At 44.8% G+C, this 27,577-nt stretch overlaps 1 protein-coding gene across 6 annotated transcripts in view; it reads left to right on the top strand.

The window, feature by feature from the left end:
- The window catches only part of GRIP2 (glutamate receptor interacting protein 2), a 654,787-nt gene that overhangs the window by 553,448 nt on the left and 73,762 nt on the right, over positions 1-27,577 (top strand). For all 6 annotated transcript variants that reach the window (XR_011198609.1, XM_069206296.1, XM_069206295.1 and 3 more), the window contains exons 13-14: positions 15,776-15,921; positions 16,744-16,824. Coding sequence is in view for 5 of the 6 variants with exons in the window: in XM_069206296.1 (XP_069062397.1) it covers positions 15,776-15,921; positions 16,744-16,824 (227 nt within the window). In the remaining variant the exon portion in view is untranslated. The remainder of the gene's footprint in view (positions 1-15,775; positions 15,922-16,743; positions 16,825-27,577) is intronic.

Genomic DNA, 27,577 nt, shown 5'->3' with positions numbered 1-27,577 from the left:
CAAAGGGTTTGTAGTGCTAAACTCAGCAGCTTCCTAGCTTTCAGGAACAGGCAGACTTGAATCAGAAAACCCAATTTTTCAACACAATTTTGGCATTTTACTGGGGCATACCCCATTTTTGCAATTTTTTGTGCTTTCAGCCTCCTTCCAGTCAGTGACAGGAATGGGCATGAAACCAATGCTGGATCCCAGAAACCTAACCATTTCTGAAACGTAGAGAAAATTCTGAATTCAGCAAGGGGTCATTTGTGTAGATCCTACAAGTGTTTCCTACAGAAAATAACAGCTGAAAGAGAAAAATATTGAAATTGAGGTGAAAAAAACATCAATTTTTCTCTACGTTTTACTCTGTAACTTTTCCCTGCAATGTCAGATTATGGAAAGCAATATACCGTTACGTCTGGTGGACTCCTCTGGTTGCGGGGATATATAGGGCTTGTAGGTTCATCAAGAACCCGAGTAATCCAGAGCCAATAAATGAGCTGCACCCTGCAGTGCGTTTTCATTCTATACCGGGTATACAGCAATTCATTTGCTGAAATATAAAAAGTAAAAAATTGCTATCAAGAAAACCTTTGCATTTCCAAAAAGGGCACAAGATAAGGTGCTGAGGAGCAGTGGTTATTTGCACATCTCTGAATTCCGGGGTGACCATACAAGCATGTGAATTATAGGGAATTTCTCAAATAGATGTCTTTTTTACACACTCTCCTATATTTGGAAGGAAAAAATGTAGAGAAAGACAAGGGGCAATAGCACTTGTTTTGCCAATCTATGTTCCCCCAAGTCTACCGATAAAAATGATACCTCACTTGTGTGGGTAGGCCTAGCGCCGGCGACAGGAAACACCCCAAAGCGCAACGTGGACACATCCTAAATTTTGGAAAAAAACAGAGGTGTTTTTTGCGAAGTGCCTACCTGTAGATTTTGGCCTCTAGCTCAGCCGGCACCTAGGGAAACCTACCAAACCTGTGCATTTCTGAAAACTAGAGACCTAGGGGAATCCAAGGAGGGGTGACTTGCGGGGCTCGGACCAGGTTCTGTTACCCAGAATCCTTTGCAAACCTCAAAATTTGGCTAAAAAAACACATGTTCCTCACATTTCTGTGGCAGAAAGTTCTGGAATCTGAGAGGAGCTACAAATTTCCTTCCACCCGGCGTTCCCCCAAGTCTCCCGATAAAAATGATACCTCACTTGCGTGGGTAGGCCTAGCGCCGGCGACAGGAAACACCCCAAAGCGCAACGTGGACACATCCTAAATTTTGGAAAAAAACAGAGGTGTTTTTTGCGAAGTGCCTACCTGTAGATTTTGGCCTCTAGCTCAGCCGGCACCTAGGGAAACATACCAAACCTGTGCATTTCTGAAAACTAGAGACCTAGGGGAATCCAAGGAGGGGTGACTTGCGGGGCTCGGACCAGGTTCTGTTACCCAGAATCCTTTGCAAACCTCAAAATTTGGCTAAAAAAACACATGTTCCTCACATTTCTGTGGCAGAAAGTTCTGGAATCTGATAGGAGCCACAAATTTCCTTCCACCCAGCGTTCCCCCAAGTCTCCCGATAAAAATGATACCTCACTTGTGTGGGTGGGCCAGGTGCCTGCAACAGAATAAGGCCCAAAACCTGAAGGGAATAGAAGGGATAGCACAGCAAGTTTATAAGGGCATATTCTTTTATACATCTTTAGACGGACTCTGCTTTGGGGACCCACATAAGTGAGGTGTCATTTTACTTGGGAGACTGAGGGGAAAACTGGGGAGTAGGAATTTTGTGCTGGAGCGGTGATCCTACTAAGAAAAATCAGGAAAATATGCTTTTTTTATGCAAATTGTGAGGTTTACAGAGGAGTCTGGGTAAGAAAATGTTGGGGGAGCCACACAAGCCACACCTCCCTAGACTCCTTGGGGTGCCTAGTTTTAAAAAGTTTCTGGGTTTTGTAGGTTTCCCTACATGACGGCCGCACCCAGGACCAAAAACATAGGTGGGCCCTCCCCCCCAAACACAGGTATTTTTGGGATATATCACTTTGATGTGTGCACATACGTCCGTGATGAGCCAAACACAAAAATTGTGAAAAGAAACACACTTAGGTTATGTGAAGAAGACCCCTCACCCACCAACCAAGTTGGTGGCATGCTTCATCATCGGGGTCCCACCCGAGGCACCTAGCGTGTCTCAAGTGTGCTGCGACGCCTGATTACAGCGGAGCAGGTTTTGTCATTTGTACCACACATACTGGTTGGATTTGGCACGAGGGTGAGTGATGGTTCAGTAGATCAAATTTTATTAACAAGAGATTTCACAAAAGGGAAATGCACTGGTAATAACTGAAAGGCCAAAAAACTGAACCAATGACTCACAGCTCGTGAGCTGTAAAGCCACGACAAGGCACCAACCGCTTTACAGTCCATTCACACACCTTTCATATATGACATGCACTAGACCATTCATGCCACCAGCCACGGGCCCAGCACATTACAAGACTCGCATCCACAGACAGCGCCAGTCAAGGGCCCATCACTTTCATACGCCCACATGCCTGATACAGCAATCACACCAGCTGATGAGTGTGTGGACTGGCGTTTGGCCGGCACTGCCAGCCAAGCGCCACACCACCAGCCAAGCGCCACCCCACCCACACCACCAGCCAAGCGCCACCCCACACACACCGCCAGCCAAGCGCCACCCCACACACACCGCCAGCCAAGCGCCACCACACCCACGCCGCCAGCCAAGCGCCACTCTACACATGCCATCCCCTTTTTTTTGTTTTTAAACAACAAAGAAACCACTAATCATAAATTAGTACAAAACTACAAACACAAAAGCTCTAACTGAATACATGACTAATGCCAACCGTGAAACCGAACAGATAAAAATATAAAACACCAGTTTACGCTCACGGAATTTCCCAATAATTCTTCTGTGTGTGGTAGCTCCTGAAACAGCCACCCACACACAGCCCAGGCTTTGAAGGACAATCAGGGCAGTACATCCTAGTCTCCTTCCTGATACCTCTTCGAGCACAGACTCTACATCTCTTAGCAGGAAAGTTTTTTTTGGCCGTGGGAGGAATGTGCTCAGCAAAGTGACGATCTTTCAATCTAGCCACATCCTCCACCACTGCTTCTCTAGGAACTCTTGCCTGTTCCAGCACAACAAGGCTAGCTATGATAGACTCCTGAAATTTCACAAATGTCATCCTTGACTCTGGAGAACTATCCTTAAACACAACAAAAGCATTAAAAGTTGCCAAGTGGAACAAGTGAAGCGCTAATTTCTTATACCACACATAAGACTTACGAGCAGCAGTGTAAGGTTCTAACCTCTGATCTACTCTATCAACACCACCCATGTGCTTATTATAGTCCAAGATGCACACAGGTTTGCGCACTTCGGCAACCTGACCCCAAACAGCCACAGGTGAAGTACTCTCATCATGGATGGTGCTTAGCATGTATACATCCCTCTTGTCTACAAATTTCAGAGCTAGCAGCTCATCATTCTGCAAGGCACTGCACTGTCCCTTCTCAAGTTTTTCACAGACAAGCTCTTTTGGATAGCCTTTCCGATTAGAGCGGATTGTGCCACAAGCAACAGTGTCCACTCTGAACAACTCCTTGAACAACCGAACTCCAGTGTAGAAGTTATCTACATATAAATGGTGACCTTTGTTAAACAGTCGTCTACCAAGTTCCCACACAATTTTCTCACTAACTCCAAAAGTGGGAGGACAACCAGGGGGGTCAATATTGGAATCCCTACCAGTGTAGACCCGGAAATTATAAACATATCCTGTACTACTTTCTGACAGCATATACAATTTAATTCCATACCGTGCCCTCTTGCTAGGAATGTACTGCCTAAAAACCAAACGACCCTTGAACAGGACCAAAGACTCATCTACAGATATTTCTTTCCCTGGAACATAGATCTCTGAAAACCGATCTACCAAATGATCAAGGACAGGTCTAATCTTAAAAAGACGGTCAGAATCAGGATGATCTCGTGGCAAGGCTAAAGCATTATCTACAAAATGCAACATCCGAAGAAGAAGCTCATACCGGTTACGACTCATGATGGCAGGAAATATAGCAGTTGCCATCAAGGGACTAGTAGACCAATATGAAGACAGCGACGGCTTCCTTATCAGCCCCATCAAAAAAGTTAAACCCAAGAACTTTTTCAACTCTTCCAGATTTGTGGGAATCCACCGGCTAGCTCTAGAGTGTGGCCTAAGTCTGGCAGCGCTGTCCCTCAAAAACTGCTCTGCATACAAATTAGTCTGCTCAACAATCTCTTCCAAAAATATATCGTCCATAAACAACTCAAAAAAGTTGACGGGCAAAAAGTTTTCCGTATTAACTCTACACCCTGGAAAACCAGTAAACGCAGGCAACTGTGGCTGCTCCATGTTTGGTGCAACCCATGCGTCAGGTCTTCCAATGGGAAGCCTTTCAGCCGCTGGCTCCTGCACCATTGGCACATCCCTGTCCTCCTCTAAAACAGGCCCTTCATCAGCACTGAGAGTGGCTTCATCATCAGATGATTCATCTCTGACAGAAATTCACTTCCAGAATCCTGCACTTCCTCCTCTGCCTCAGATGCAGATTCAGTCTCATATTCATGGTCAGAAGATGACTCAAAAAGCACACTAACAACCTACTGAGCGGTCATCCTACGGCTGGCCATGATCCTTCCTACAAAAATTAACTGGACAAATACACCACCAACAACCAGCACTGTGTAAGATAAGTAACAAAGTATAGGTTTATCACTAAGAATTATAAACTCAAAAACTATACTGCTCACTTGCCTGAAAAAGCTTGACTCACCAGCAACTACTCTGCACAGCCACAGCAATCACCAACGATATCCCACTAAAAAGAGAAAAAAAAAAGCAAATTAGACATAAGACAACACAATAATCATTGTGCATAACTCTAAGGACAATTTCACACACAATCCTGCATTCAGTACACCACCTACAAACATGTCATTCATGCATTGCAACAATACTCACTTGGAGTAAATTTATTTACTTACCTAAAAGATGCAACTACGCAAACCGCAGGACAACTACTGCCAAAACTGCAACAAGCCACAGCAAAGTCAGCAAAAGCTTTGAACTAAAACAAAAAGGAGAAAAACTGTTATTATCATAAAAGCAAATACTTCGCTAGTTGACCAACACTCCGCCACTAACCATTTTTTCATTTTCCCTTGTGTCTAGTCTTCTCTGCTTGGGGGAAGATGGGCCTAAAAAAAAATAGGCCAATCTACCCCCAAGGGGAGGGGGCAGAAATCGCCCAGATTACATTGCACCCTTTGGGGGGGGGGGGGGCGACCCTTGCCCAAGGGGCCACACCCCCACACAAAGCACACACACACATAGTATCCCTGGCGCTTTGGGGGTTCTGCCCCCCTTGGGGACAGAAAGGCCTAAAAAATAGGCATATCTGGCCCCAAGGGGGGCAGAACTGCCCGAAAATACATGTGGGCCCCTGGGGGCGACCCTTGCCCAAGGGGCCGCCCCCCAACACAAAAAATAAAAAACAACAATAAAATCCCTGGTGTCTAGTGGCTTTCTGACCCCTTGGGGACAGATCGGCGTAAAAATAGGGCCAATCTGCCCCCAAGGGGGGCAGAAACGACGATAAATACATTGCGCCCCCGGGGGGAGCGACCCTTGCCCAAGGGGCCACCCCCCAACACAAAGCACACATACAAACATATCTTTCTGGTGCTATTGGGATTCTGCCCCCCTTGGGGGCAGAAAGGCCTAAAAAAAATAGGCCTCTCTGCCCCCAAGGGGGGCAGAACTGCCCAAAAATACATGAGGGCCCCTGGGGGTGACCCTTGCCCAAGGGGCCGGCCCCCAACACAAAAAATACAAATCAACAATAAAATCCCTGGTGTCTAGTGGCTTTCTGCCCCCCTTGGGGGCAGATCGGCCTAAAAATAGGGCCAATCTGCCCCCAGGGGGGGCAGAAACGACGTAAAATACATGTGCCCCCAAAGGGGAGCGACCCTTGCCCAAGGGGCCGCCCCCCAACACAAAAAATACAAATCAACAATAAAATCCCTGGTGTCTAGTGGCTTTCTGCCCCCCTTGGGGGCAGATCGGCCTAAAAATAGGGCCAATCTGCCCCCAGGGGGGGGCAGAAACGACGTAAAATACATGTGCCCCCAAAGGGGAGCGACCCTTGCCCAAGGGGTCGCTCCCCCACACTAATATAACACACACACACACACACACACACACATACTGAAATCCCTGGTGTCTAGTGGGCATTCCTGCTGCCCGATCGCATTGCGATCGGGCAGCAGGAATTCTCAAAGAGACATCGAGGGAAAGGAAAACCCTTTCCTTTCCCTCGATGCCTCTCTCAGAGCACCCCCACCCCGCACGAAGGTGAAAAACTCACCTTCTCCCTTAGACGCACTGGAAGCAAATGGCTTCCAGCGCGTCTTTCCCCCTTTCCATGAAATCAGCGCGCGATCGCGCGCTGACGTCATGGGGGGGGAGGGGGGGCGTGAAAGGGGAAGGGATTCCCCTTTCAGCCCTGGCCTGGGGGTGTTGGGGGGCGGCCCTCGGGGGAAGCGCTATCGCTTCCCCCGACTGCCAGTCCCAGGACGTAATGGTTACGTCCATGGCGCCACACGGGCGCTGCCATGGACGTAACCATTACGTCCCTGGCGGGGAAGGGGTTAATAATGTAGTTGCTGTTTTGCTCTTGTGTAGTGATATTACTTTCTGTGCTTGGCCAAGTCAGTGTTCTATGATTTCCTTTTGTCAGTTTTCCTGCTCTGACTCGAGTATTGCTCCTGGATGTTTACGGTATGAACCAGACCGTTTAAACGTGGCATCTATGGTGGGCAGGAGTGGCTGGACATGGCCTCTGGCAACCTCACATCAAATATCTTGACAGTTTTTTAGACCTAAATGCAAATGCATACAAGCAAAATCAGAAAAATATATTGTTTATGGAATGTTGCGGCACAGATGCTGGTCATTTTCAGATGGCTATGATACTCTATTGCCGTTCATATCTTCATAGGCGGTGGAAGACCCACAATGGACATTCTATCGCCATGTTCTAGGAGTTCTGTGCTTGTATCCAGCTCTCCAGCGGATACTGTTTACCTTAGTCCTCTTGGGCCTCTGTGCATACCTCTTCCCCCAGCACACATCTAGTGGTGTCCCAAGATTTTCTAAACCCTTCTATAGATCCCAGGTGTGCATTCAGCACTCCATGATTTGCGTCTCCAGGTTTTCTAATGTTATAGATGTGCCTCAATCACTCAAAGGCGCTGTGCAATCACAAATGTTCATGGTACCCTGTGTGTGTCACATAGTCCTTTGGATCTCTGTGCCCACACTCATACTCCTTCAAACACTTTCTTTCTCAAATTTCAGAGTGCTGTATTTTTTATGATTTAAAGATGTTGTGAATTCCTTCATGCATGGGCTTCCTTACTGATTTCCATTTCTTACCAGCACCAAAATACAATGAAACAAAATATTGCTCTTACCCAACTTTGTCAGGTCTATTCTAGGCTATAGCCACAAAGTCCACAGTTCTATTACTAGAAACAAATTCAACATTGTAAAATTCTTTAAATTGGTCTTTCAAAAATTGAAAGGCCAACAGCATCAGTTCTAACATTGCAATATTGTATGGGCAGTATTCTTGTTGGTGCAAGATGATTTGCTGAAACATCATGCATCGGTAAGCAACTTGGAACCATTGTGGTTTACAATGGATGTTCACAACAACTACTTTCTCCAGTTTCCAAAACTTGGTTCTTCTGTTAGGACTTACCTAAGCAGACAGTCATGCATTGCAACTACAATAAAGCTTAAATTGTGCAGCAACCACCGCTGGTGCTCTTCAAAGTTAATCAGATATCAACCTTTGGCAAATGTATTTGCAAAGAGGGGAGCATGAACATTACCTGCTCTCAATAAAACGAAGTTTTTTAAAACATACTACTCCGGATGCTCAGACATACTTATTTGAAGATTGCTTGCATAACTCATGAACTAGCTGCCACCTGATAGTCCGAGACGGACTGATTGAGCTTGTATATCTGTGCCATGGCAGTTTCTTCATACAAACTATCTCTGCACGGGACCAAAATACATTTCCCTGACTGAACTACATGTACCAAATTCTTGTCTTAAACTTCTCTTGTTAGCATTGTATAGGATCCTTTTCCACACTGTTGCGAAATGTTAGGTGGGTTGTGCTGGTACTGTTTCCACAGCAATCCTTAATAACACAAGATGGTGACATAACGTAATCAATATACAGTCCTCAAATTTCATTCTACATATGTTAGAGTTCTTAGTCAAAGTAATTCAATATCCTGAATTTTACTGAAACTTGGCTAGATGTCAAAGTGGAACGAGCTATATCTATCATCTGTCTATTGCACACAATAAAACCAAGATGTTTCTGTGATTCCCTTAGAAATATCAGGTGACTTATCTACAATACACTTTACTTTACCTGCTAGTAACACTCTAGAATAGAAATGTGAGCAAACTTGTAAATATTGAAAAATGAAACACAACCCACTAATACTTAACTACTGACCTATTAGGATGTTCTAATGCAGATTCCCTGTAAGGAAGTAAATAATTACAGTCTGTCTGGATAAGTTGGTGTGAGACGGTATGTCTTTTTGCTGGGTCACACCATTTTTTGTTTTTAAGGACTGATTATGCTGGCTTTTGAACTGTGATTACTAGCGTACTGCTGTCCTGCAGCTCACAGTGCATGTGTTCTGACTTCTAAAACATGGTCAATTTGGAATAGTAAAGTTTCTAGTAGGTCCAAGATAAGAGATGTAAGAAAATTCTCCTGTGGCCTAGAACATTAAATGTCACTGTGAACTGCGGAACCTATTTTGCCATTCATTAGGCTGACGAGCAAAGCATGGCTTCCAGTCTAAATGTGCAGCTGAGTCCCACAGCTCTTAACCCTGCAAGCCGAACTCTCACAATAGACCTTTTGAGAGGAAACCCGACTTCTAAATAACTCACCCATTGGTAGACCTGGTACCCCACAAGGTTGGTGCATGGTATTTAAAAGTGAACATGCAATAATTTAAAGTTTTTAAGTTTCTATGATGAACAGCCTCTGAAAGCTTTTTCTTATTTTTTTTTTTCACACTGTTAGGGCTGTAACTGGTTTTAGGAAGAAATATATAATGTATAATTAATATGTAATTCTGTATATTTGGTTTGTAATAAGCTACAGAGACTGCTCAACTACTGCTTTTAATATTTAATAAAATTTTATTTCAGTGGTGAAGTTGCATTTTTGATAAATATACAGGAGAAGTAATTTTTAAAAGGTTATACTTCCATGTCTGAAGTCCCGGACTAGCAGAATGGCTAAGGGGAGGAATGTGACCCAGCTTAACCAAAGCAGGGATCTTTAGGAATGTCTAGGAACTTCATTAACTTGAAATGGGGAGAGTCAAGTGGTTTTATAGTTTAGTAATTAGGTCCCAAGTACGCTTTAATATCTTGGTTTTTGCTTCAGTGGAGCAGGTGGCTGGTCCCAGAACCAGTTTAGAGTGGTCGTGTTGGAAGGGACTTCACATCTTAACATACACCTCGGTGTGCACAACCTCCCTCTAGGGGCAGAAAGATTTTGGCATGTTGGGCTTTACTGAAGAAAATAGGCAAATAGGATGTGCTGCAATAGTAGGAAGGTTTGCCCTTGGGAGCCTTTTTGCCCATTGGTCAGAGTGTGTTCAGAAGTCACTCCCCCCCCGTGGCAAGGGAATTGATTAAAAGTAGCACCTCACCCCAACTCCTTCCAACACTTTGGGCCCTGTGGCAAAACAGAAGAAAACAAGAACTGCTGTCAGTAATCTCTGAGGAGACTTGAAGGCGAGGATCTGCTCTCACTTGCAACGAAGATGTAGACTCCAAGGGTCAGTTGGCAGACTTCTTGTGTGGCTACTGGGACTTAAAAAGCTATAAGATGCCCTAAAAAGCTACAAGGGTCATCTTCCCAGGAGTGACCAGTGAACCAGCTACAACTGGAACTGGACTAGACCTTGCTGATGGCCTCTGCTGCAGTGTGTCGAGGTGCCTAAGTGCGGTCCCCAAGGTCTTAGGGAGCTTATAAGTGCCTGAAATGAGCTGCTCCAGAAAGTTTGGAAAGGAGGGAAAAATGTTGCCCTGCGATTTCTCTACAGCTTCATCAGTGCCACACAGCAAATGTGTCCAGCTTCATGTTTTCCCCAGTGAAAGATGTTAAGCTAAAAAAAAAAGTCTAAGGGCCTCATTTGGACATCAGAGGACAGAAAAGCCTGTCCGATGAAGTCCCGACGGGCAGCTTACTGCCAGTTTGGCAGCCTCCACGCCATTACGAGTTTCCTGCTGGGTCAAAGGGTGAAAACACAGTTTCCGCCCTCTGACCCAGCAGGAAACAGCCTACAGCATTGTCTCCAGCTCATAATTGAGCCAGCGGCAATGCTGTAGTGCAACAGGTGTAGCAACACCCGTTGCAATGTTCACTGTCTGAACATTGCGACAGGGCTGGCCAGGGGGCCCCCTGCACTGCCCATGCCAAGTGCATGGGTCCCCATTGCCCCCGCCAGGGCACCCTGTTCCCCATCTCCGCCAGCCTTTTCATGGCGGGGTTACCACCATGAGATCGCCGGCGGAGAAGGGAGTCATAGTCCCCAGCGCTGCCCTGGTTGATTAGGACCACCAGCACCGCCAAAGTGTCGGGATGACGAAATCTGTCAGTGCTCGTGGTCCATCTGCGGTGCTACCGCCGCGGTTGCACTATGGCGGTCCAGCTCCCACATTGGTAGCGTTCCAGCCGCCACAGCGACCCTGGCGGTGATGAGACCGCCAGGGTCGTAACCAGGCCCAAAGTCTGAAGTTAGAAATCTTATCCTGGGAAGGCACAACAAGTGTTTGATGAGAGAACTTGGGTAGTCACAAAACTTTAATTTTCCTGCTAAGATCTTTTCCCACCAAAGTCCATAGTTTCAGCTGGAGCTTGTCCAGTGGCTATCTGGATTCAGAGGGACTTTGTTAGGTATAGCCTTCAACCGTGCCCTACTGAAGGGTTTTAGCTTTAGGTAAAATTTTTATCTGATGATCTGCTTGGTGTAACCGACCTGCGCTCCATCATCATCAGCCTCATATGGTCCCAATCACCCTGAACGAGCAATTTGTGGTTGGAGCTTTACTTTTTCTTGTTTTTTTTTGTTTTCCATAGAACTTAAAAGAATCCTATCTCTGATCCTCACTATTGGATGTTTGATGTTTTGGTGTACATTTTCTTATTACATTGTGTTTAACTTTTAGAAATTGGTTGTGTGAATTTAATGAGTTTTTAATGAATTAGTTTTAATGACTTCTTAGTGTTTCTAAATACTTTGCACATTTTCCCAAGTTATGCCTGTCTGCTCTGTACCTTATCTACCAGGGATTGACCTTAGATTTAAATGATAGAAACTGTGTGCTTGACTTTATATAATTTGGGGTGTATTACGTTAGTAGAACTCACATCTTCCCTGTCTAATCAAATATTTTCTTACAATTGGGAAATTATGCTACCCATTCACTGCAAGTAGGCTCATGTACACTGCAAAGATCATAGTTATATACCAAACACTAACATACTACTGTTCAATGATATTTATTCCATTTTGCATGGGTTTACAGCTATACAACAATGTCCTGCAGCTGTGTATTGTCCTCACACAGTTTGTCACATAGCATTCAGCAAGATAAATAGCACTTAGGAAAGGTGAGTTTCTGCTGGATGGATGACAACTGTGAGCATCAATCCTTCCATGCTGCTGGTTCTGTATCGATAACCAAATTAAATTGTGAGGTACAAAATGATTCTGAAGTATTCAGTCTTTATACTAGATGTCAACCTTCTCCATCTCTTCATTTAAAGTACAATGGAACCAGGCAATGGATTGTAAAATATGACCATTTCTCAGCATCCATTTCTATCTAAAATTGGTCCAGAAGATCAAACCATAACTGTCTGATCTTTGATTGAAGTAATGTGTTCTGTTACTAATACTAATTAATTTAGTACAATTTTATTAAAGTACTCGTTTCTACTCCCTTCACATTGTTTTGGGACAGAGGTGTAGGCAAAGACACATCTAAATGCTGTGAGGTGGTTTACAGTGCAAATTATAGTATGGCCCATCTGCCAGTATTGTGCAGTTTATAACACAATATTTCTGTATTGTGCATTACTGATCTTGGCAACCTATTGCAGGAGGCATGCTATGTCAAATAAGCTCTCCTAAAGACAAAAAACATTTTACCATCATAGGGACAGTACCATCCCATTCCACCCCTTTACACCCTCTTAATCCCCAGAATGCAACCCTAAATGTCCCTCACTTCTGGTCTCATTACTGTATCCCTGCTTTGCTATCTAGAGAGTTGCATCATCCAATTAGTCAACTGAGCAATAACCAATAGGGCTATTATGAAAGGACTCTTTGCTGATCCCTACCTACTGGTAGTCGAACAATTCATAATGACTTTGATATAACCCTATGAGTAGAATGATTCCCCTTTACTTTAACTCTACTTGCTACAGCCTTCAAATCTTTTTGTCTACTAGTAAGTAGTTTTAACAGTCCCCTTTGCATACTACATTGAGGTAACCCTCACAGCAGATAATCTAGGGTGCTCCAACCACACAGTGGCTGCTATCTCCACCTCAACAGCTCCCCAGTAAACCCAGGGAAGGAGCTCACATTGAAAGAGTATGGGCCGTATGATGAAGCATGCCACCTACGGGTGGATAAGGGCTTTCATTCTTTAAACCCCATGATTTAGATTGCATGAGACTCCTTTTTCATTAACCTCCGAGCATTCAGTGTTCATATTTGTTTAGCACAGCCTTTGCTAATTACTTGTCATCTTGGTGCTAATGTGGGCCATCAGTTGAAACAGTCCTGTGTACTCAGTGACTTCAGCTAGGTGCTAAGCTCATAATGTATTTTGTGTGTGTGTAGTTAGTCCCACTTTATTGGGATTAACTGGGGGAATAAGATATTGAAACTTTGTGCCAAGCCTGGGCCTGTGAAAGGCTGGCAAGTGTTGAAAAATTGATTAGAATGCATGATTTGAGTAGTGCCATCAGAGGAGCTCTGAAATTAGGCCTCGCAAACTTCCGCCAACCTTAAGTTGATATCTCTGCACTATGTGTATTTTTGAGGAAAGTTGCAAATAGTTTGAATCTTAGTTGATTTTTGTTCTATGATCTGGTATTTTTTAGTTTGCTACAGCATTCCTCTTAAGAGAGTGGTGTGGAGTAATGGTGGGGAGTGGTCAACATCAGTGTTGTATGTTGTGGTTAAGTGTGCAGTGTGGTGACATGTTTATATTGATGTGGTATATTAAGTTATGAGGGCACCTTGTTATTGGGTTGTATAGCCTCCTACTTACAGTGGCTGCCTCAATGTTGGTGTGCCATAAGAGTACTTCAATTTGTGGTTTGTTTTACGAGGGTATAGCTGTCAGGATGCACTTCTTTGCGTGCGAGGTCTAGCGGGGTACACTTTTTTCCATCTCACCAACCCACCAGCGACCACGTACACAGTAAAGTGAGCTTCTTCCTGACAATAGTTTGTATGCCATGGTTTGAGCCATGCAGTGGATTAGGATTTGGTGGCGATTGGGTTGTGACGGGATGTACTATTGTAAATTGTGTTGTCTCTCTAATTGGTGGAAGGGATGGAGGTGGTTTGATACAACAATGCAGCTGTGGTTTGAGCAGTGCATATGTTGTGGAATGAGGTGGCATGGTATAATGTGGTGGGCATGTGAAGGTTTGTGGTGGTGTATGTTTTGGTATGGTGTGTTATAAAATGGGTTTTGCTGTAGGCAGGTGGAACGTAACTGATGGACAGGTGTTCTTAAGACGTTTGTCCTCAGAAAACACACAACCCTATTTATACTGGTACCTTGCTTTCCTCATATTCCGATGACATCTGTGTTGGTGGGGGTTGGTGAGTCTCAAGCTGGAAAGGAGACTTTGGGATTGTGGGTTGTTAGATTTCTGTTGGAGGCTTAGTGGTCTGCGATTAGACCCTAGCTTCCCCCAAGGCCTAACTTTAACAACTGATTGGCCCATCAGAGCCACTAGAGACCGTGGAGTTGCTGGAGGAAGAGAGAAAGGGTGGGGTTTCCATTTTGTTCAGAAGAGAATGATATTGTGATCTACTGCTAAAGGTCCCTTAGGAGGACCCAGTGCTCAGGGATGACCTCATGGACCAGTACCTGCCTTCCTTCTCGCACGAGGCCAGAGTAGTCATCAAAGCTCTGGCGCAGTGGTCCGATTTTGGAAGAAATAGATTGGAAGATATAGATTGTGGAGTGACCGCGGGGTGTCTGTGCAATACAGTGGAGAATGGAAAGGAGTATTGTGGTAGCAAGTGATGTACAGTGCTCAATATGTTTTTTTTTTTTTAAATGAATAATAATAATACAAAAAATAAGGGCTGGGCCTAAAGTTTGGTTCAAAAGCTTGCTGCCAGTACTGGCGAGGTTGGGTTGTTGAATACCAAGGCTGCTTAGTGTGGATTCTAACGCGGGTCCCTTTAATCCATCCCCAGACACTCTGCCTCTTTTGTCACTCTTTCTCTCTTTGTCACAGTTTCTCCGTCTTTCTCTTCCTCTTTCTCCTCTTTTGGGGTTTTCTCTCTCTGGCCCTGGGTGGGTCAAAGTTAGTTGAGGGAAAAGGAGTGCCAGTCCCCAAAAAACAGTGCCAGTGGGCCCTACCTGGAATCAACAGTTTAAATGAATCACTGGGGGCGCGGTGATGAGGGTATGGTGTGGTGGGTTGTGTTGTGACATGTGATGCAACGAGTGGGTGTAATGTTGTATGGTCCATTGTGGTGTACACTGCAAACATGCATAGGTGTTTTGTGGTATCCTTTTGTGTGGTATTCCCTGCTGTATGAAACAGTGACATTTGGTCTGGTTCCATGTCAAGTGAGTCTCTGGTCTTACGTGATGTCATATGACATGGAATATGTAGTATGGTAGTCTGCGCTAGCATGTGGTATTGTATGTGAATGTATGTTGTGTGTAGTTATAGCTTGTTATCTCCTAATGTCAAATATTGATTTCGTATCTGATTAACTCGATATTTTCTATAAAACGCAATTCCCCAGAAAGGACCAACTCCCATGGTGTGTACGATTTCCTTCTTTGTATGTCCTTAGTGGTTAAACAGCATGTAATGTCATATCCGCTCCCCTGATCTGGCAACACTTCATTATTGAGACTGGAAAAAATACCTTTCTGTTGATTATGCAAACTGGGGGGACTGTAATTCATTCCTGTTGTCGTAGTTTAGATTGTGGACGAGAATAGCAGTTGGGGATCACTGTGTGTTTTAGAGTTCTACAGAAATTCTACTTGGAAATGTTTTTAGTAAAAAAAAAAAAAGTATATATGTTATGAGCCTTTGTGTGTTGCTTTAAAAAGTCTGCAACTCAAAGGGAGCGATTAAAGCAAAGAATGTGAGGGTCCCAAATGCCAGCATGTTAGCCACCCAGTCCAGCTAGCAGGGATTCTACTATGTTTCAGAGCACGCTTCTGGCATGGCAGCGCTCAAGTTAAGATCTACTCTCCTCCTCTTGGTTTTTGAGAAGCCTCCTCCTTCATTGGTACCCATGCACCGATACCCTACTCCTCGTGCTATGCTGTTCCCTCCTCCTCCACTCATGCTTGTTTCTTTATTTACAGGTGTGGGCTCCTCCAAGTTGGAGATAGACTGCTCTCCATCAATGGCATCCAAACTGAGGATGGAACAATGGAAGAGGCCAACCAGCTCCTTCGTGACGCTGCCCTCTCAAACAAAGTGACATTGGAGATTGAGTATGACGTGGCGGGTACGTGATCCCACTGTATTCTTTCTAGTAACGTTCCCATTTCCCTAGAAAAAGTGGCTCGCTGAAGGAGGGAGAGTACCTAGGCCTTTGGCCACAGGCTGAACCTTGAATGAATTTCATTGTTGGGTATGGTGAGTAGACTTCCCAGAAGGTTAGAAAGTTGGTGCCTTAAAAGCATAATGAAGTTGTCTGCCCACTGGATAGGAGAGAGGGGAAGGAGACCATAAGTGGATGGATAGAGAGGTGGACCATGGGTTGAAAGATGTTCCGGTTTAAGTTCGGCAAACGACTTCAGGTCTCTGGGACACATCTTTCATAGTCTTAGTATTTTCTTTTTCAAATTATGGTTTTTCGGGTGTTTTGATTCAATGAATGACCCTAACCTTAGCTAATGCATCGTGAAACGAGTATGAGCTATTGAGAAACAAACTATGAAGTCCCTCTTCTAGGTCTACCATAAACTTGTATTTTTTTTATTTATTTTTTTAAACAATTTCATCACTTTTTTCTGTATAGGACTATGGATTTTGTTTTTTTGATATTTTAAAATTAAAATTGCTGTAATTATGTTGGACTTTTGTGCTGTGAAATAGTTTCTTATAGTTTCATGTGTGTACAGGCATTACTATTGTGAAGATTTATATCAATTAAAGAGTATGACTGGGACAGCTTTAAGAAGCAAACAAGTGCCCAAAACACACATACTGGATTCATCCAGTCAGGGATGTCTGTGGGTGGCCATGGTTCCATTGTGGATGTTGCTACATGTGCTCTTTTCATGTCAGTTGTCTGACTCAGCCCCGTGTCTTCTATGCCTTGTAGAGTCCGTGATTCCAAGCAGTGGCACCTTTCACGTAAAGCTACCCAAGAGGCGTGGCGTGGAGCTGGGCATCACCATCAGCTGTGAGTATGGCGCCAAGCAGCATGTGGCCGCCAGTGATAAAAGCATGAAAGAGGTGGCGGGAAGAGTGATATGGTCTGAGAATCAGGTTCCAGCCAGCACCGTCATTGGATATGCGAAGGGATTTATCTTTTTCTGGGAGCCACTCAGGCAAAACACTTTCAGAAGAAATCAATACATTTTGTTCATGGTTATCGGGAAGCTTCAGCCAGAGCTTTTATACTGGAACAAAAGAAAATAATTCGTTCAAGGATGGGTTGAAGGGGGGCGGGAGGTCTGTGGATGCATCTCATTCTCCCTCAGGTCTGGTCAGAACATCCCTTTTGAATGTGCTTCATCAGTGTCCAACACAACTCTCTGTAGATCTGATTGACAAAGCTACTTGTGCATGTTCGTTTAACTCACACATGGGAAAGGCTTGTTTTAGGAGATGTAACACTTGAGTTAACAAAACTTCGTTTTTACACTTGTAGAAGTCTTTGCTCGCAGATATGCCCCCAGGGATAGAAGTGGGGGTTCCAAGGCTGATACCCCGTGAGTTTCTAAACACCTACAATTACCCTTTCTGGTTATGGACAAATGACCCCCTGATCTACTGCTAACCTTACAAAGTTCAGGAACTTGCTTCTGCCAAAGGCAGTAGAACTCTTCCCGGAGTGGACATGGGAAGTGAAAAAGACAAGAATGGATGAGGTGTCTGGGAAGGGGGTTTATCCATGGAGTAAAAAATGTTTACCCATGCCAAAGAAAAAATGCTGTTGTAATATTGTGGTGGCATTTTACCACATACTAATTGGTGCAGGGTTCAAGGCATAACATGAGAAACTGCTACAGTCATTACATTTCTTTAAGAATCAGGCACTGTATATTTTTGCACACTCCTATACATGTCATCCCTATGCCGAGCAGTTACAATTAAGTGAAAGGAAAGAAGTCCTTGGCCTGTATTAAATAGAGTGGCCCAAGGTGCAACAGGCGTGTGCACCTGTGTTCTACACCACTGGTGCACTTTGGTGTTCCAGAAGAGACTGCAAAGGCTTGCACGAAGGAGCCCCTCCTTTGAATAGTGGGTATTGCCTCATGTAATCAGGGTACCACTTTGCCTCTGGGCCCGAGCCACACTATAGACGTGGAGGCAGAGGCCGTCAGTAGGTACACTAACTGTGCACCACAAAGAGGTGGTGCACAGTCAGTGCGCCCCACTAGGCCAAACCCTGCAAGGACAGCAAAGATCCCTCTCCCTCCAACATTTCCTGCAGGCAGGTGCAGTCACACACTCAACCCGCTAACAGGAGGATCTCTGTTCCCATTCAAAGTGCAGGACAGGTGTCGCCTGCACAGTGAAAGTTAGACTTGCTGCTTCAAACAACCGCTCAGTCTTTCACTGAGGGCAGCCACAAGTTCACGTCTGCAATATCTGTAACAGCTGCACTTCCCGTATTTGCATGGGACTACCCTGTTAGAAGTGTTCCTCAGTGCAAACAGGGCAGTGTGCCCTATCTGTAATATATTATCGCAACTGGATCTTCAAGGTGGAGCTCCAGCATCCTCCTAATTGTTCTGCTCTGCTGAGACACACTTCTCACCTTCTTCCTCTCACATCAGCTCTTCTTCCAACCCAATGATCAATGTGGCACCCTCCCTACTCCTGAAGCCCCTTTCACTGCACTTTCTCTTAGGGACGTTCCATGCCTCCTTGACCTTGCCAACTTCTCCCACTCATGTTTTATTATCAAAAGCGTTTAAATGCCAGATGTCTGTACCACTCGAACTCCAAATTGTGGATTGTGGTTGCTAGGATGCTTATTCCTTAGTTCAGTGTGCTTTTACTGAGAGTACATACTCTGTGCTGCTACAAAAGACCACTGGCTTGATCTGCTGCTGCTCAGATTGCCTATATCTCTTTGAAGCTGCTGCTTCTCAGGCTTGCTCTATGTGCTATTTCTGCTGTGGATCAGGTTCTCAGAGTTGGTATGCTGTGGCTCAGATTCCCAAGAATAGTATGCTGTGGCTCGGGTTCCCAAGAATAGTATGCTGTGGCTCGGGTTCCCAAGAATAGTATGCTGTGGCTCGGGTTCCCAAGATTAGTATGCTGTGGCTCGGGTTCCCAAGATTAGTATGCTGTGGCTCGGGTTCCCAAGATAGGTATGCTGTGGTTCAGGTTACCAAGCACTCTATTATGCTGTGGAGCAGGTTCCCAGTCACTATTTCGTGGATCAGGTTCACAGGCTCTAAATGCTGTGGATCAAGTATCCAGGTTTGGAATGCTGTGGATCACGTTCCCAGGCTCGGCCCGCTGTGGATCAGGTTCCCAGGCTCGGTATGCTGTGGATCATGCACTCCAGCTTGATATGCTGTTGACCAGGTTCCTAGTCTCTGTATGCTATGGAGCAGGTTCCCAGTCTCTGTATTTTGTGGATCAGGTTCACAGGCTCTGTATGCTGTGGATCAAGTAAGTATCCAGGTTTGGAATGCTGGGGATCAGGTTCCCAGGCTCGGCATGTTGTGGATCAGGTTCCCAGGCTCGGCATGCTGTGGATCAGGTTCCCAGGCTCAGCATGTTGTGGATCAGGTTCCCAGGCTCGGCATGCTGTGGATTATGCAGTCCAGCTTTGTATGCTGTGGCTCATGTTCTCGGTCTCTGTGATGTGAATTAGGTCTCCAGGCTCGGTATGCTCTGGATCAGGTTCAGAATTCTGTGGGCAAAGTTCCCAGCTTTAGAATGCTGTGGATCAGGTACCCATACTTGGTATGCTATGGATCAGATTTTCAGTTATGTTATGCTGAGGATAAGATTCAGAATGCTGTGGATCATCTTCCCAGCCTGAGAATGCTGTGGATCAGGTAACCAGGCTTGATGTACTGTGGATCAGGTTCTCAGTCTCGGCATGCTGTGTATCCGGTTTAGTATGCTGTGGAGCAGGTCCCCAGGCTCTGTATGCTGTGGAGCAGGTCCCCAGGCTCTGTATGCTGTGGGGCAGGTCCCCAGGCTCTGTATGCTGTGGAGCAGGTCCCCAGGCTCTGTATGCTGTGGGGCAGGTCCCCAGGCCCTGTGTGTTGTGGATCAGTTTCAGTATGCTGTGGATCTGGTTCCCAGCCTCAGAATTCACAGGCTCTGTATGCTGTGGAGCAGGTTCCTAAACTCTGTATGTTGTGAATCAGGGGGCCCATGCTTGGTATGCTGTGAAGAGGGTTCCCAGGCTCTGCATGCTGTGGCTCAGGTTCCCAGTCTCAGTACGCTGTGGATTAGGTCCCCCGGCTCTGTGCTGTGAATTAGGTTCTCAAAGTTGGTATGTTGTGGATCACGTTCCCTGGCTCTGTGTTGTGGATCAGGTTCAGTATGCTGTGGATCTGGTTTCCAGCCTCAGAATGCACAGGCTCTGTATGCTGTGGAGCAGGTTCCCAGGCTCTGTATGGTGTGAATCAGGGGCCCATGCTTGGTATGCTGTGAAGAGGGTTCCCAGTCTCTGCATGCTGTGGATAAGGTACCCAGGCTCGGTATGCTGTGGGCCAGGTTCAGTATGCTGTGGATCAGATTCCCAAGCTCATATTGCTCTGGATGAGGTAAGTAGTCTTGCTATGCTGTGGCTCAGGTTCTCAGTCTGCTGTGGATTAGGTCCCCCGGCTCTGTGCTGTGGGTTAGGTTCTTAAAGTTGGTATGTTGTGGATCAGGTTCCCTGGCTCTGTATGCTGCTCCTTCTTAGGTTCTATCTCTTAGCATATTTTGTATTGTTTGCAAGTGTACGCTTTGTACATCAAGCAATCAATCAAAATGTTGTGCAGCGCAAATAATGCTATAATTCCCCCCCCCCCTTAACTGCTCAAATTTCCTGAATAGGTTTGCTGCACCTCCTGGCTTTCCCTGGTCTAGTGTGATGTTTCCAGGTTGCTTGGCTCAGAATGCTGCTTCTGCTCAGGTTGCTTGTTAAATGTGTTGTTGCTTCTCCAGGTGGTGGTGTGTGCTAATCCTGCTTGTTTCTTTATTTTGTGTGCTGTTGTGGATGCTATTCTTCGGTTATATGCAGTTGCCATTAAGGCTCTTTGTTAACTGTGCTGTTGCTGCTCAGTTCCCTGGTTCTGTATGCTGCTACTTAGTTTATTGGTTTTCAATGAGCTGCTGCTAAGGGTGCTTGATTTAGAAAGCGGGTGCATTTTAGCTTAGCTTACTTCCCTGGTTCAATGTCTCCTGCTGGTGTTTTTTCTCTTGCCTCTTTGCTCTTTTCCAGGACCCCCCCTGAACCAAGTAACTGGTTCCCTGTGCTCAGCAGTTCAGAATACCACATTATGTGCTGTTGCTGCTCAGGTTAACCATCTCTACACGCTATTGGTTGCTCAGGTTCCATGGTCCGCTGTACTCCTGCTCTGTCCACTTCTATGTGACTGCTCCGTCTGACTAGTATTGGACTGCTACTGTGCAGGTTATTTTTTTCTTTCGATCCCAGCTCTGATTGCCCATCACTGAGTCTTGCTGGTTCTGCATTGCTGCTCCCTGGTTTGCTGCTGCTGTTGCTCAGGTTCTTGCTTCTGTGCTGCTGATTTGGATCTGTGCTCTTATCCTCCAACTCCTGTGGTCCATGTTTTGTTGCTCGCCAGTTTCACCAGTTCATTGTACAGTTGCTGCTGAAGGTCCCTGGTTCTTTAAGCTCAGTTTCATATTGGTTGCTGCACACTTCAGGATAAACCCAAACCGTTCCCTTTGAGAAGCAGAATTGGAAACTATAAAATGTGTCCAGTGTAGTGTTTACAAAAAAGGGAAAGGTTTGCTATGCCACGGATCCAAGACTTAATAATTCTATGTATTGTATTGTATCCTATAGCGCATTCTTATTAAAAACAGTCTAAAAATTGCTGATACAAATACCTTGAAGTGCACTTTTCCTGTCACATGGCCAACATCCTCTTCATAGGACTTTGTGTGGCCGGGGCAGGGTATAGATGGGATGTGTCAGAGAGCACTAGATTGAATAGATTTTGTAGAGGGCACCTCGTAACTTACAGCCTGGTTTAGAGTTGACTGGTACTGAAAATGCATCCGATCTCAAGAGGAAGTGCCCAATTCAGGGACTAATCCACTCCTGGAATTTCCACCAAGTGGAAACACCAACTCTAATTTAGAACCTTAATGAACATTGTAGCTTTTAAAACTAGATATTATCACAGGCAGATGATAAAATAATGTTTAGAGGTTATTTTACCTACTATAATTCAATCTAAATGTCACTTCCTTAGTGGATAACCAAGTGCATATATTCGTTAAATTGACAACATTTTAAAATAAATGGTTGATTAGGGTATATTGCAACAAGAACAGATGATAACCAGAATGTTGAACAATGTCAAAAATGCATCCCCCATCACAGATCTGGGCCTAAATCCATTGTTTGTTTGCTCGCCACAAAATTCTAGCATGGATCCAACTATATGCAAATCAGTCTTGACCCTGCTGTCCATGGGAACAGTCCAGCACGAACTGCCATGACAGGTCCTCCTTGGACCAGAAACAAGCATCCTGGGACTGTTTGTTTATTTATTTTTTATCTTGAATGTGGTGGTATAGTAAGCACGGGACCCACATCTGGGCATACCCTTCCCACTAAGGGCAACAAATGCAAAAAGAATAGATGATGGATGCAATGCTGAAGAATGTCGAACATTCACCCCCAGTCACAGATCCGGGCCTAAATCCATTGGTTTTTGTTGCTCGTCACACCATTCCAGTTTGGTCCCTGCCATATTCAAATCAGTCATGACCCTGCTCCCCCTGGGAACAGTCTAGCCTGAAATGCCAGGCCAGGTCCTCCCTGGACCAGAAACCAGCATCCTGCGACCGGTTTGGGTGTATCACCCCTCATCAGCCAAGGCAGCGTGAATCCAGTGGCACAGTGAGCTCATGACCCAAGACTGGGCATATGTGGTGCACTTAGGGAGCCAACTGGAAAAACACAAGGTGGTGGGTGGAATGGGACCCAGTCATATGCATATCACCTTGTTTTTGCATTTGATAATGGTATATTATCATACACTTGGACATTTAAAAAGGCTATTTATAACGTGTAGAACAAATGTCCTAGGTTTAGGCTGATACTACTGAGGCAATTGCAGACCTATGTGCAGCTCTCCCAACATTATTTAGACATGCTAATTACTCCATTTATGACTTTTAGGTTGTTAAGGTGGAGATGAAAGGAGTTACTCTGGTCTTCTTCAGCAGACCACCAACTTCTCCTTGCTTCACTGTAGGTGGGAGATCGCCAGCAGGCAGTCTGTGCTACGTATACAGTGTGAAAGGTCCAGGCCAAAATGAATGTTAGACTTTTGGTACCTATGTCTGAGAGAAGGTGCTTTGGCGTCCAGAGGGCAAAGTAGGCTATGCTTTGGCTGGTCTCCTGGTTCCCTCTTTGCTTCACAGCTGTTGGAAGCAAGATGCACCACAGACTGTTGGAAGACATGTGCAAAGAAGGGCTCTATCACCTTGTAGGTTGTTTGCAAGAGCTCATGTGGGGTGAAGATGCTCAAAGCTGAAGAATAATCTCTTAGCATAGATCTATGCTGTGGCAGACCAAGGAGTATGTGAGGTCCTCGGATGTGTGCAGTGGTTGACTCTCCTCAATCGAGTTTCTTGAAGTCCAAGAACTTTTGGAAGGTTTCTGGTTAAAGTTTTTTTTTTTTAACTGCTCAGCACGAGTATTCCTAGAACAACTTACAGAAACGCAGCCTGTTCAAACTGGATTTGTTTTCGAGCCTAAGTGTGGAATAGACCATTTTGAAAGCAGTTAGGCTATGTTGAATGGGTCCCATTACAGCGACAATTCTGCATGATTAAAGTTTGCAAACATCTTGCTCAGGATTATGAGGGTTTGTTCAGCTGGTGATTTGTTTGCGATGTCCTATTTAGGTGTAATTGGTGAGTAATAGTTAAACAATTGTTTAAACATTGTTATGAATACATATGATGTAATACGTTATCTGCCAAACACAGAACAATTAGATTAATTAGAACATTCTGTAAAGGAATAAATAATAGAAATTAAGGGACACTGTAGGGTTTATTTGTTTGTATGTTGGCAGGCATGAATTTATTCTTGGAGAAAGATTTTTAATTAAATGTATAAACTCGTTTTGGAACAGACTGGACGGAAATGGTGCATTTTAACACTTTTGCAGAGAAGTCGCTAGTGGGGCCAACCCTGTCACCATATAAAATAGTTACTCTTGTTGTGGTCTAGTGACCCACGTTCCAGTATGAAAACATGGCCGTCGATTGTTGGTAATCCGCGTGTTCAGGTGCTGGCAATGCTGGGGAAGATCCTGGTTCTATACCAGCAGGATGCTGGCGCCAAGCTCTGCACATAATCGCCTGGTGGGGCCCGCGGTTCCGCCTCCCTCAGTGAGGCTGGGGTATGACCTCTACTTAGAGAGCCATCTCTGAAGGTTGACCCGCCTCCTAATTGTACCCTCCGGGCCACCGTCTGACAGTTTGATGAATGAGCTGTTCAGGAGGCTGGAAATGTTGCACCATGGACTCCACACACATCCATTCTGAGCCGCGGTGCATCACTTTAATATGCGAGGAATATATTATTTTAAGATAAAGTTTGAGCAACGTCTGCTGATGAATTGATCTGTTTTTTACTTGAAATGTGGGATCTTTAACTCCAGAAGGCTGGGGAAGACGACTGTTTTCATACTGGGAGTAGGTGAGCTGATAAACACCCAAACTCGCGTACCTTCCAAGTTTCGTATTGAACATGAAAAGATGATTTTCTTTGTAAGCATATTTACTGTTAACAGATCTGAGACTCTAAGGTGTGTGACTGACCGGCCACAGATAAAGCGAGGGTCAAATAAGGCACCTGGTGTAAAGTTGTAGTAACCCAAGAGCTATCATAGCACTGTACCTTCCCAACTCATTCAGTTCATATCAGATATTTACTATACCACTAAACATTTTGTATATCTCTGTAGGCCTCTTTTCTCCAACCCCTCCCCCGCCCGACATTCAACAAGCAGCGGCGAAGCCCCCAAGACGACGCTGACAGCCAGTCTCTCTTCTTTGTCAATGCTGGTTTCGTTTTGTCAATCTTTTTGCAAAAGATTGTTTGGGAGGCAGCGGGGCCCTCCTCCAAAAACACACGCAGCTATTACTTGAAGGGAAATACTTTGTGCGGATGCACTATTTGTGAAGAGCGGAAAGTCACAATTTACAGCAAGGTTAGCCAATGGCTGAGGTGGACTAACCTATTGCCCAACACTTTATGGGGGTAGAAGACAAATGGATATGACATAACAAGAGGCAAATGGACTATGCTTTTTGAGGGACTGTTGATCTATCGACCTCCGGGATCTTACTCTACTTTTATGCATCATTGGCCATCCATAATTGAGCCAATAACTATGACTTCTAAATGTATTGTATTAGGGGATTTTAACATTCACTTTGATAGTCAGGACACCCATATCAATGAGTTCCTTAATCTTATGGCAGACTTTGATTGGAACTTAAGTCATGACAGCTACTCATAGCTGGGCCATTTAGCGGGCCATTTACTCGATGGGATATTTGCTCGTAACAATGATCTCGCTTTGTTACATGATAGGGCGTTGGATTGGACTGACCACCACCTCCTTACTTTTAGTTTGATTAATTTACTGTCCTTTCAGGATGTCAGTCCATCCTTGGAACCAGTTATACATTGGAACAGCATTAAGGATCTACAACTAAGACCAGCACTGGTCTCAGGCTGGCAAGCAACAAAGGAACTCCCTCTGTGAGCCACAGACAGGTTCAATCAGGGGATCAAAATAGCTGTTGATCAGTTGGCCCGCTTAATTCTCCTCGATTTTTAAGGAGCAAAAAGGCTAGCTGCCCCTGGTTTACCAATGACCTTAAAAATCTGCAGAGAAAATACCGCAAACAAGAACAGAAGTGGAAACTAGACTTTAATCCTATGGAAAAGGGAAAGCTCAGAGCTACCCTTAGTCTCTACAAATTTGCGATTAATAAAGCCAAAACAGAGTTTTATTCACGGACAATTGAGGAAGCATCTAATGCCCCTAGAAAACTTTTTAAAGTAGTACGCGCCCTCACAGCTCTTGTCAGACCCTTAGAAGTTGAGAATTCTCAATATTTTTGCAATAAGGTTGCAACCATTCTTGAAAACAAAGTTTTGCAAATTCAAGCCAGCTTCACTCAATCTGAGGAAGTACTGGATCCATATGAGTTTCTAAACAGTTCCATAGATGACAGCCCTATGCTGATTAATTTTCAGCTGTTAAGGCCGGAGAGTATTAAAGAGCTTATGGTGACCATTAAATCCGGTTCTCCTAGTGACCTTTGCCCTCTGCACATTTTACAGCTCATTCCTGACCTATTTTCCTCAGCCCTTGACCCGATATTTCAGGAGGTCCTGACTACGGGAGTCTTCCCCCCCTTCATGGAAGGAAGCGACGGTGGTGCCTCTGAAAAAGAAATTAGATGGAAAAGCAAATGATTTTAAGAATCTTCGGCCTATCGCCTTGCTACATTTTCAAACTAAAATCTTTGAAAAACATATTAATGAAGAACTTGCCAAATTTCTCCAAGACTCTGGTAGTTTAGACTCTTCCCAACATGATTTTAGGAAAGCCCATAGCACGGAATCAGCTCTCATAACTACATCGGACACTATCCGGAAACTAGTTGACGAGGGACTTGGAGCCATCTTAGTGCTATTGGACTTGTCAGCAGCTTTTGATACCATCTCTCCACATATTATGAGACACGGTCTCCACCAAGCGGGTGTCAGAGGCACAGCTCTGTATACTCTGAAGTCTTTTTTAGAGGAAAGATCCTTTATAGTAAGTTGCGGAGATTTTAGAGCAACCCCCTGGCAATTACTGTGCAGGGTCCCTCAAGGCTCCTCGCTCAGCCCCACTCTTTTCAATCTGTATGTAGCACCATTGGCCAGACTCATTCGATCCTTTGGCTTCCTGGCCACTTCCTACGTGGACGACACTCAATTAATCATTCCCGTCCATAAGAATTGGGAGGAAGTTGCTGATCGTTTTCACCACTGCATGAGCGAGGTTAATAGATGGATGGGCCTGAACTGGCTGAAGATGAATGGCAACAAAACCGAGATTCTACTCTCTGGCTCTAGTAGGGGTCTGTGGAGCTCACGCTGGTGGCCATCAGTGTGTAGAGACTTAACTGTTCCCATTAGTTCCACCAAGAATCTGAGGATTATTTTTGATAATGCGTCTTTTAAGTCGCAAGTTAACTCCATCACCAAAACCTGTTTTTGGACTCTCAAAATAAAAATAAAAAAATACGGTGTCCCTTGCGATTTCCAAAATAGACTATTGTAATGCTTTAATGCTTAATATTGATAAAATTTCGCTCAGCAAACTTCAATTAATTCAGAATACTGCTGCTCGTTTAATAATAAATCTTCCCCGTTCAGCTTCGGCCAGTGGCAGTATGAGACCGTTAAATTGGTTACCTGTCAAGAAGCTCATTATCTTCAAGACGATATGTCTGACACTTAAGTCCCTATATATGCACGGCTCTGAATGCCTGTCTATGCTACGCTGGTATGTCCCAAGTCGTCAGCTTAGATCAACAGGATCCTACCTGGTCCATGTTCCTCGTACTCGTAAGGCCAGATGAGGCGATAAAGCTTTCATAGTGGCTGCTGCCAAACACTGGAATACGCTCCCCGTGACGATTAGGAAGGAACACAACTTCCTGGCCTTTAGGAAGCAGCTAAAAACTTG

Source organism: Pleurodeles waltl, chromosome 9 (genome assembly GCF_031143425.1).
Source record: "Pleurodeles waltl isolate 20211129_DDA chromosome 9, aPleWal1.hap1.20221129, whole genome shotgun sequence".
Classification (NCBI taxonomy): Eukaryota; Metazoa; Chordata; class Amphibia; order Caudata; family Salamandridae; genus Pleurodeles; species Pleurodeles waltl.
Note: the sequence above shows the minus strand (reverse complement) of the source record. Positions and strands in the feature narration are given on the sequence as shown.